The 12236-nt window shown below is 42.7% G+C and overlaps 1 protein-coding gene across 1 annotated transcript in view; it reads right to left on the minus strand.

The window, feature by feature from the left end:
• Positions 1-1345: 1345 nt before the first annotated feature.
• Positions 1346-12236, minus strand: part of LOC134077883 (NACHT, LRR and PYD domains-containing protein 12-like) — a 67536-nt gene continuing 56645 nt past the window's right edge. Inside the window, exons 14-16 of the mRNA XM_062533525.1 lie at positions 9472-9559; positions 1776-2246; positions 1346-1426 (exon numbers count right to left, since the gene is read on the minus strand). Of these exons, the coding sequence (XP_062389509.1) occupies positions 1346-1426; positions 1776-2246; positions 9472-9559 (640 nt within the window). The remainder of the gene's footprint in view (positions 1427-1775; positions 2247-9471; positions 9560-12236) is intronic.

Below are 12236 nucleotides of genomic sequence, written 5' to 3' on the forward strand. Positions count from 1 at the left end.
GGCAGGAGAAGGCAAGGCTGGGGGTGGAGCTAAGGGACTCCTCCCACAGGGCAGTGGCTGATGCAAACGCCAGAGTTGAGACTGGAAGGAGCTGGAGGAGGTGCAAGGAGGAGGTGCAGAAGCTGATGGGGAGACTGCAGCATCAACACGTGCTGGCCACGGTCCACTCCAGACAGGGCGGCCAGGCCTCGGATGGAGCCACCCACTCATCCTATGGTCCAAGGCAAGCAGGAAGGAGAGGAAGGACCTTGTTGTTGCAGAGGTCACCAGGATTGAGCAGGAGGAGCTCAGAGTGAGGGCTGGAGCACAGGGGCAGCAGGGCCCGTGGACAACTTGGGAGGGGGTCGCCAGACCAGCCATCAGCTGGACAGAACTCTCAACACAACTTGGGAGGGGGTCGCCAGAGCAGCCATCAGCTGGACAGAACTCTAAACACAACTTGGGAGGGGGTCGCCAGACCAGCCATCAGCTGGACAGAACTCTAAACACAACTTGGGAGGGGGTCGCCAGACCAGCCATCAGCTGGACAGAACTCTAAACACAACTTGGGAGGGGGTCGCCAGACCAGCCATCAGCTGGACAGAACTCTAAACACAACTTGGGAGGGGGTCGCCAGACCAGCCATCAGCTGGACAGAACTCTAAACACAACTTGGGAGAGGGTCGCCAGACCAGCCATCAGCTGGACAGAACTCTAAACACAACTTGGGAGGGGGTCGCCAGACCAGCCATCAGCTGGACAGAACTCTAAACACAACTTGGGAGAGGGTCGCCAGACCAGCCATCAGCTGGACAGAACTCTAAACACAACTTGGGAGGGGGTCGCCAGACCAGCCATCAGCTGGACAGAACTCTCAACACATTACTGTGCAGTAAAACACATTATTGTGCAATAGAACACATTACTGTGCAATAGAACACATTGACATATGTGAAGTGATGTACTAAAATGTATGCACCAACAACAAACTAGATAGATAGATACTTATACTTTATTCATCCCAAGTGAATCCAGGCATCCAGTAGCTTATAACCACAAACACACTATCTATATAAATCACTCACAGAAAAAATAATGATAAAAAAGCTAAACATTTGTGAAGTGACTACAATAGTCTGGTATGGACTGGCCATGTGATGCAATGATAAGGTGCTACTGTATGTATGTATTGCTATTGCAGCACTTGAGAACAGGCTTCTGAAGGGGCTTGTGCTGATTAACCCAGGCCTCAGCCGCTGCCTTTTCAACACCATGTGTTTTCCTTCAGCCTACAGTGCCCTGCACAAGTCCTGCACGGCTCCATCACTCATGCGTGCATTTGAAATGGCTTCTGTTCCATCTCCCCCTAAAATGGCCTCTGCTGCATCTCTACGCAGGCGTCCATGTTCATGTAGTATTGCGTGTAGAAGCTCATCATGAGCTCCTCCTCCTCACACATGAAATGAGAAAACACTCCACAGTATTCACACTTCTCAGTTCCTCATGGATGCATTCATTACAGCTTTTCACAATCGCTAAAACACTCAACTCTGATGACTGGAATCATTATGAAACACACATTGAAACATACAATGAAGCGTACATTGGTGTTGAAAATCTATATTTTATTTGGAACAAAACATCGAGGCTGAGTCCCTTAACAGTAAGCCGATGGCGATGGTGGCGAGGAGAAGCCTCTGTTTGAGCCCTCTTGTGCCCTAGACCGGTCATCTCCTTCTCCACTGTTTCTCTGCTAACACACTAAACTCCTCTCTCTGAACCACATGCTCAGTTGCCTGAACACATTGTGTTGAACGGATGCCATGTTCAGGTTGGCGTGCCTGTGTGAATGAGTACAGGAAGTAGTCCAAGCTGCTGTTGGAGGAGCATGGCGCCACAACACACTGCTCCTGTTTGCAGGACTCTGCATCAGTGCCAAAGAGTTGGGTGGACGTCCTACTGCCTGGAGCGCTCGGGCAAAGTGTTTCCTGGTGCAACACAGTGGACGAGGAGGCTTGGGGAGGGATGAGGTTTGAGGACGCTGCTCCATCTTCCCCTGCCCTTGGCCCAGAGGTGGCAAGGGGCGACGCCACAGCTTTCTTCACGCGGCGCCTGAGTCGGGCTGTGGATGCGTCTTCATCAGATTCCACTTGCCCCTCCGTAGCTCCGCTCTTGCCTTGAGCTGAGAGGCCAGCGGGAGTGTGTTGACCAGCCGCTCTGCTCTCTTGGGCAGGTGCTGAGGGCAGTGGAGGCAGGTGTGCGCCTACCTGCTGAAAGCTCAGATGGACACAGAGACCAGAGAAACATGAAGGACACAGCACACACCAGCCTCATCCACATCTGGTTTCTCCAGCTGATTGGATTCATGAGTGTTATTATGTTGGCATCACTCTCATGGAATAGATACAGCTGATATAAAGGTTGCTAAAGTCATTAGATACCACTCAGTGAGAGGCAATACAATATATGCCCATGGGAATTACAGTAGGACTGTTAAATTAGAGATCTGGACAGACACACGATAGCCCTATTTAATGTCACTTCTTCATGAAGCTTATTAGTGTTTAGCTCATGGACTGGTGCAGCTGCCTACTCTGCAGCTGAGCCCTCATCCTCAGCTCTGGACACACACATACACACACACACAGACAGACAGACAGACAGACAGGCAGACACACACACACACACACACACACACACACACACACACACATGATAGCCCTGTTTAATGTAACTTCTTCATGAACCTTATATGTGTTTAGCTCATGGACTTGGTTTTAAGAGGATCCACTGTACCATGCAGTATCTCTCAGGAGGAACACTCTCCTCTTCCATACTTTAAATATGGTCCCCCTGGAAACCTTTCTGTTGTCCTCTCTGCAGCTTGCAGTTTGTTCCCCTATTTGTGCTGTGAATATTTGCAGCCCACGTGTTGTGACATCTATGAAGGTGTTTTCACAATGTGCAGGTGTTTTCTGATATTATGCGGTGTTTGCATGTGTTGTGACCAGGGGTGGAAATAAAAATGTGAAAATGTGAAAATCTATCAGCCATTAGCAGATTTCTGGTCAAATTAACCAGCCACTCAATGTTAAAATATGACTTTGTGTCTGAACTCTACCAGCCACTCTCACATTTTACCAGCATTTGGCTGGTGGGTGCTAATTTCCATCCCTGGTTGTGACCCTTCTCAGCCACTTCTCAGTACTAAAGGTTACTGCACCTTTGAATAAAATAACACCCGCCGAGTAGCATCAGTTCACATGGCTTCTCCCCCATCACACGTCACCTTTCTGTTCCCCTCAGAGAGAGAGAGAGAGAGAGAGAGAGAGAGAGAGAGAGAGAGAGAGAGAGAGAGAGAGAGAGAGAGAGAGATCTGTAAGTAGCACCAGTTCACATGACTGGTGAGAGCGATGTCACTTTCAGGACATTTGGAGTTATGTTTTGCCAACAATATATACACTGAGTCTATAAGTCAACTCAATATTGAAGGCATCTCCTCCGTGCATGTGGGAGATCACTGTTCAACCCCTCCTGGATGCCCACAGGTTTACATTAGGTCAAGGTCAAGTGGAGTGACCTCTGCTTACTGAGAATGCACATGTGCCAGACAACTAAACATGATGCTGTACACACACACACACACACACACACACACACCATTTTTATTCTGTTTCTTTCTTTATTTGTATTTCATTTTCCTATGAGTTACACTTCGTTCCCCTTTGTTATATACAGTATACATCAAACCAAAATACATTTTAACCAATTCACCAAATACATTTAATTTATTATTCAAATAAAAGGACTCCCCTTCCCTCTCTCTCACTCTAAAGCACATCTGAATATATATGTCAAATAATATGTCAAACTAGAAAATGTAATTCCATGGAAGGAATTACCATTGCATGTAAATGCAAAAAGGTTACTGACATCATTGTATTAGGCCTATAGTTAAAAAGACAACTAGGCTACACAGACGAATAGATAAATAACAATAACCCAATTACAATTCCACTGAAATTACTGGGAAAGTCACATTTAAAAAGTGATTTATGGAAATGCATCAAAATTGTGGATATAGGCTATTTTGGAAAATAACTCTTCATTTATTAGAATTTGAAAAGACTGAAATGAAGTTGCCAACTTCAAACGAGTTGCAAGAGCAGACACTTTAGTAGTGAAACGACTGGTAGGATAGCTTATAGCCTTCATATCTACACTAATGCAGGTTAAAAGTAGGCATGGAATACGGAATACAATCTCATTCTCAAACAACGCCAATCAACGATGATGCAGCAACAGGTAGCAAATGTAACATTATAGCTTACAGTAGGATATTTTACCACATTTTACAGGATGAGCTAGTATGTTCTTCGAAGTGTGTTCAGGTGCGTGATTGTCCTAATAGGAATGTACAATAAGCTTAGGTTTTTAATTTGTGAATGATAGGCCTACCGAAAGCTTTAAATGATTGCCTGGCTGGCAAGTCTAACGACTAGCTTGCTAAACTCTGTTCGCCTTGCAGCCTACCCCGATGTTAAACGTTAGCCTGGAGCAAGTTTGGTTGTCGTTAGTATACAGTGTTTACATTGACGTTAGGTTAGATTGTCTTTAGCTGTTGATAACGTTACCGAGAGCAAACCGGTTAGGCTACTGTAACGATATAAACAAATCAAGTAAGGAGTAGGCTAGCCTAACAGGAGACAAGACGACAACTACAGTGGCATGGTAGAATGTTTTCACAGCTGTAGACGTAACGTAACATTCATATTTAGCCTGGTTTAGCGCAGCGGTGATGCCATAGCTTTGGATCAGACTCAGAGATCCTTGATTACTGACAGCTGAGCACTGACGTAACAATTAGTCTTTGCCGCCAAAGGGTCTCAATGTAAACTCTATGGGAATTTTAAACTCTTTTATCGTAAATATCTCAAAAAGTATAAAGTTCACAAATGTGAAAAATACATAGAACAAATCTCCGTTTCAAGACCTCTGTAGGAGTGCTTGAATGACGTCAAACGGTTCAGTGGTTCTAGAGCCTTTGATCGTTGATTTTGGTCGGAAGAAGAATAAAGATAACGATAATAAGAAGAACAGTGATAACAGTACATTGCATTTACATGCAATGTAATAATGGTGGATTAACACTCCCAGAAAACCTGTCCACTCATATTGTATGTTCATCTTCAGAAGGTTCAAGTTCATATTGTTAGAAATTCAACACAGCATCTGATATGTGACACATTTGGTCATTGATAACACAGAAGGAAGGAAAGGAACACACACACACACACACACACACACACACACACACACACACACACACACACACACACACACACACACACACACACACACACACAGGAGTGAGTAAACAGGAGTGTGTGGTTCTCCCCTCCTGTGGACACACACACACACACACACACACACACACACACACACACACACACATACATAGGAGTGTGTGGCTCTCCTCTGCTGCAGGATTAGGAGGTCATGTGATCTGGCACAGGGACACTGAGGAGTTAGGATCAACATAGAACCCAGGATAGAGGGGCTCAGTGAATGTGGAGTGGAACGTGTGCAGGTGGGTGAGTGTGTTAGAGGAGACGCTGTAGAAGGACAGAGTGCCTGCTGGCCAGTCCAGGTACACTCCAACTCTGCTGGAGCAGGAGGAGGGGGCAGGTATGACAGTCTTCTTCTTATTGTGAAATACAGAGTAACTGTTATCAGAGCAGTCCAGTCTCCAGGACTTGGCATTACATCCAAACCTGCTGCTGTTCTCAACCCCTTTCCTCTCCATGCTTTTACAGGCCACTGCTACCTCATCATTAATACCCCACTCAGCCTCCCAGTAGTAGCGTCCAGACTGACCAGTGCTGACCGGGTGGTGTCCAGACAGACCCTCTCTACACAGCACCTGTTCCCAGTAGTCAAATCTCTCTGGGTGGTCAGGATACGACTGCTGCTGCTGACTCCCCCATGTCACCTTTCTGTTTCCCTCAGAGAGAGAGAGATGTCTGTTTGCTGTGTTTGGGTCCAGTGTGAGCTCACAGGCATCTGCACCCAAGAGGAGAGGAGAGAGGAGAGAACATCCTCATCAGAATATGGGGTAGGAAAGGACATGTGTAACACACACACACACACACACACACACACACACACACACACACACACACACACACACACACACACACACACACACACACACACACACACACACACAGAGGAAGGTGTAAACTGGAGTGTATGGCTCTCCTCTCCTGTGGACACACACCACTCACAACACATACACACACACTCACATTTTCTGGGTCCTGGTTTAATCCTGCACTCTCCTCCATGGTCATAGCTTAAGAAAGATGAGAGAAGAAAATACAGTTTTAACACAAAACTTAGTTGAGATGTGTTAATTTTAGTGCTGTCAAAAATATCGCATTATTAACAAGTTAACTCAAAACAATTTTAACGGCGTTATTTTTTTATTGCGAAATTAACATTCTTTTTGAGCTGGGACAAGTTTTTTCATAAACTGCTGTGGCCACATTAGAAAAACTACAGGACCCGGCTGTAAACCAGAAGCAAAACAATAAGCGCACCCCACAATGCCATTGTTTAGATGTCCAGCGGAAGACGTTAAAATGGACGCTGCTAACAAACTAATGAATGGAAAGTTTAGTTTAAAACATTGCCAGGGTCAGTTGATAAGACCAAAGTTATCTGCATGTACTGTTGATGTGAATTGAGATACCATCGTAGCACGACTAGTTATTATTATCCGCATTGAGAATTCGTACGAAACTGAGACGATAAGGTAGAGCAGGCGTTGGGGCAGACAAATATAGTTGCGCTAACGGGAGATTACTGGGCGTTCCTCAGTAATGAGAACTATCTCGGGGTAACGTTAATGTGATCGTACTGTATGTGTGTGTCTATGTGCGACATCCCTCTGGCTCTTCTCTCCCCTTCCTACTACTGTAACTTTAGGCTAACATTATCTGTCTTGTGCCTGCGTGCGTGTGTGTGTGCGTGTGTGTGTGTGCGCGCGTTCATGTACATTCGGTGTGTGTGTGTGAGAGTGTGTGAGTGAGTGTGTGTGCATTTGTGCACATTCGGTGTGTGTGTGTGTGTGAGAGAGAGAAGAACTATGTTTGAATTAGGCTTGAATTAGGCTACAACAATTAAGAGCTTTTTTATGTTATTGCAGTATCTGAACTTCTAGGAGGAGAGAAGGTTGTTTCTTGCTCAGTGCTGCTGCCAGCATTGTGTCATCTGTCCCAATACTTATTGACAGTATTACTACAGACATGAATGGCTGTAACACTATAATGTGGCTTTCAATAATAAAACAAAAAACATTTGTACAAAGCAAGCCTATCCACTTTACTTTGGTAAGAGTATTAAAATGACAAATCAAGGGACATTTTGAACAGATAAAAATGTGCGATTAATATGCGATTAATCAGGAGTTAACTAGGACATTCATGAGATTAATTGCGATTAATTTTTTGAACGTTTTTTGCGCTGACGGCTATGTAGCCGTGTTCACAGCACTCTCAGCGGATAAAAGCTCTCGCTCAGAGCGCTCAAAGTTGAAATTCGTTCTCTAAAAGAAGAGTGTGTAAAGCAGTTTGCTGTAACGCTAACCACAGTGTCGTTGCTGGGAAAAATAGTGCGTGGCGGGCTGGATCTATGATAAACTAATGAATCCTCGGCAAGCCGCATTACAGTGCTTAGCGGGCCGCAGTTACCCCGCGGACCGTAGTTTGGACACCCCTGCTAGGCTATAGTACAGGGCTATACTATGAGCATAATGGTGACGTGAACATTAAAAACCAACAGTGACCTCGCTCCAACACGAAACAGGAAGGGGCAAAATGGGCGACATGCTGTAGCATATATGATTATTTATTATTTCATTTCTTATAAATTATTAGTCTAATTATTCTACGTGACAGAACAGCTCTATATCTGTTAGTGATGTCACATATGAAACAATGCTGCAGAAACGAGGAAAAATGACTTTGATATGAGTAGGCTATCGTATTTGAGTTCCTGTTGATGATGATGTGTAGCCTAGTGCACAATGGAAATAATTTGAAGGAATCTAGTAGCAGTCTTAAAAATAGTGACCCACAGTCTTTGCAAAATCCTAATCTGAGACTGGCCTGTGACTAGAAACTCGATGAATTGTCTTTAGATGTGAGAGGGTCTGAGACTGTAGTCTTTCAAAAATCTTTTCCAAATCTTTGCAAAGTCCGTCAATGTAAGGTAGGCTTTAAATGTAATACATCTCACCTCAACGTCTCTAGTTTACAGCTGGGATCATTCAGTCTGTCTGTGAGCTCTCTGACACCTGAGTCTCCTGGGTGATTGTAGTTCAGATCCAGCTGTTTCAGGTAGGAGGGGTTTGATTTGAGGGCAGAGGACAAGAGAGAACAGCCCTCATGTGTGATGAGACAACCAGACAGTCTGAAACAAGAGATGCCCTTTCTTAATTATAAATGAAGGAATATGCATTGAAGGTATTCAAGCTATTTGCATATTCAGTCACTTTGACTGACAATCCCTAAATGTCACCATTTAACATGACAAGTGCAGATCATGATCAATATTTACAGATGTACAATTTAACGTTACGCACAGGCACACTGGTGTTTCTTACTATGTGGTGGGTAAAATACTATAACATTCCTAATTACTGACCTCAGTGTCTCCAGCTTGCATTGTGGATCTCTTAGTCCTGCACAGAGCAGCTCCACTCCTTCATCCGGCAGGTCATTGTCACTCATGTCCAGCTCTCTCAGATGGGAAGGTGTCCTCTGCAGCACTGATGCCATCATTTCACAGCTTGCTTTAGAGAGGTGACACTGATTTAGCCTGTTCAACAAACACATGTGATGCGTAAGAAAAATCTGAAGGTGATGGTAGGGAAAATTATGTTTCTTTTGGTTGATGCAGCGTTCAATCTTGCTGCAGTAGTAAACAATAACGAAGCATGTGAAACAAACTAAAAGTCTCTCCCTTTTCTGTGATGATTATCACTGGTCTGCCCCCATGCCCATAACAATTGATTGAAGACATTTACACCTCAGTTTGCTTCCTGGCCCTGAATGAGGTCACCGCATAGATTTACAGTTACACAACGGTAGAATTGAACCCACAACTTTTTCATCTACTACATGGACCTTTTGGAGTAGGTACATTACTCCTGGGTTTCCCCCATTTGTGGTTTTATTACATTCTGTCAATCAAATGTACTGTTCTGTCTGGAGAACATACAGTAGGAGCTAAACTAATGAATGCAATCCCATGCATCCTCACTTACCTAAAAACAACTAACTAAATAAATAATAATACAAAATACAAATCCTGATTGTGATTTAAGATATAGAACACATACTGAATTGCTTCAACTTTGCGGTGAGGAACTTTCAGTGTAGCAGATAACAACTTCTGTGCTGATTCTCCAGGATGATTGTTGCTCACATCCAGGTCTTTCACGCAGGAAGGGTTTGACATCAGAGTGAGAGCCAGTAAAACATAACCTTCATCTGAGATTCCACACTTACTGAGCCTGAGAGACAGATAGACAGACACACAGAACCATATACAGAGAGAGAGAGAAAGAGAGAGAAAGAGAGAGAGAGAGAGATAGAGAGAGAGAGAGAGAGAGAGAGAGAGAGAGAGAGAGGGAGAGAGAGAGAGAGAGGATTTGATTTTACAAGACTCAGGATACAACTGAACACTGTTTTAAACTGAGTCCCAGATCCCCACGTGTCACTCATTAATATAGCTTCTAGAATTTGATTTTGCAACATTTGCTTGCAGCTAACGTGGGGATATTCTGGTCTAATATCAGTATTGCCCAATAAATGTCTTGCTGACTGTTATCAGCCTATAAGGAATGTTTTTGTTTATCTGTCACTAAATGGTATTAACAACCAAAATGAAGTAAATAAACAAATATCATGATATGCCTGACCTTAAATGTACACCAACCTTAATGTCTGCAGTTTACAGTGGGGACTAGACAGTCCCTTAGAGAGGAGATGAACTCCAGGATCTCCCAGGTTATTGTGACTCAGGTCCAGCTCCATCAGGGAGTTTGATGACTGCAGAACCGAAGCCACAATCTCACATGATTTATCTGTGAGTTTACAGCCAACAAATCTGCAATACATTTGACAGAATTATGACAGAACTCGACATCATATGCAAGGTTACTTTAAATTAATTTGAATAAATGTTTTAAAATGTGCAAAGAATTCACTGTGATTTCCTCACTGTGTAGTTGGTATGGACCTTTACTTGATGCTGTATTTAGATTTGCAGACATATGAATTCATTTTCCCCCCATTATTTTTATTTGTGTGTAAAAGTGTAAAAATTGTGAAACTGGAATATTGTCTTAGGTATAATCAATTGTAGTGTAAAGTACAATGTCTATAATCAATTGTAGTCTCAAATACAATGAAGCCTAGCCATCTTGCATCCGATTACAGTTTTTTTTCAATCGCTGACAAGCGCTTACCCATACTTCAGATACTTTTTCTAAACTCTGAACACAGACTCACGCCTACAAAACACAATTGGCCAAATGGATCATTTTCTTTTCAAAAACACATTTTGTTACCCATACACTAACTCTTCATTTTTATGAACACACGACTTTAAGTTCGGAACAACTTTACCAAAACATTGGAAATCTGATAATTCTGTCAAAGAATAAAACTTGTTTTCACCTCACAAGATGCAGTCAGTCAGAGTATACTAGGTTTCAAAATACTGGCTATTGTTGACATTACAAAAACGGCATAGACTATCATGTTTCAGTTTTACAGGTAGGCCTATTTGCAGGCAAAACATGCAATCCACCATTTTTTACACTACATTTCTTGGTTGGGAACTGTACTGTATATTCACATGTAATGTTCATTCAAATGCATTCCAATACAAAGCAAATCAAATGTTTCTTTTACTGTTTACTACAGGAGGTACGGTAGAAATAGGCTACTGTTTACAGTAGCCTGAACAGAAAACATTTTACATTATTGCTTACAGTGAACAAAATATCCATGAAACACACAAGAGCATTCTGAAAAAAAAAACAACAGCAAAAAGCCCAGATAAAAAGGGGGGGAACTAAAAAAAGGCCGACTTGATATTTAGAGTCGGCCAGTGGCCATCGGCCTCAATTACCAATCTGATTGGTTGAGTCCTCCTAACCCTTCGAAACATCTAGGTAGCAGAGGACTTCGTTCAAACTAACCATTAGCCCTACATTCAGCGATGTAAGTTTCGAATTTTGATAAACCTTCCTAACATATTTTTGCTAGAACTAGGTTTCTGAACGTGTGTTATTTCAGGTTATTTCCCATTCACTTTTCGTTGACTGTGCTAATATTAGCTAGCAAGCTAGCTAGCTAGGTAATGGGCGAAAAGTTATTTATTCTGTGCCCAAGAGTGTTTCGTTGGCATCACACACAAGCAACGGCAATAAAATAATACACACTATAATTATATCTATATTTTCTTATTGCTTAATCAGAGAAGTCCGAAAACTATGGGCTATGATTCCTGCAAATCCTGCATGATATCTACTCGGCTGACTCTGATATGAAGCCTGCAGTTATGGGCAATGTATCACTCTAACTTGTCAGACATTACAGTGTTTGTCTTTTTCTGTTTTTGTTTCCAAAAACATCACTCCTCCTCAAAGTCCTCCTTTTACTGTGTAAGTGTCAATGTGGTATCAAAAAATAACCCCTGCCACTGAGTCTAAACCAGACTGGAATTGTTGGCCCAATTTACCCAACATACAGTAAATCATCATGTGTGTCATGTATTCAATTGTGTGTTTATTATCAGCTGAGATATCTTATTTTTGAACTGATATCATTGCAGAAGCAATACTTTTTATCTATAAGGTTTGGAATATTGTGTTTGTTATTGTAGGACGTTGTGTGTTAACATACAATCCATAATTTTGTTGAGAGGAATAGCTTGTCTGTTAAGAAAATGTAAGCATTGTGGAAATGTGTTCACTGACTGCAGATTGTGTGAAAACGACATGAAATGTCTGAATGGTATGGCCACAAAAGACTGATGCTGTGCTAATTGTATTTAGAGCTTTGGACAGACGCTAGTTAGCGACTGAAAAAAACTACAGTGTTTTGACCGAAAAATGACAACTGCTTTACTTGGCTGTAATCCAATGACTCAAAAAAAGGAAATCCACAGCGATCGGCAGA

This window comes from Sardina pilchardus, chromosome 1, assembly GCF_963854185.1.
Source record: "Sardina pilchardus chromosome 1, fSarPil1.1, whole genome shotgun sequence".
Classification (NCBI taxonomy): domain Eukaryota; kingdom Metazoa; phylum Chordata; class Actinopteri; order Clupeiformes; family Clupeidae; genus Sardina; species Sardina pilchardus.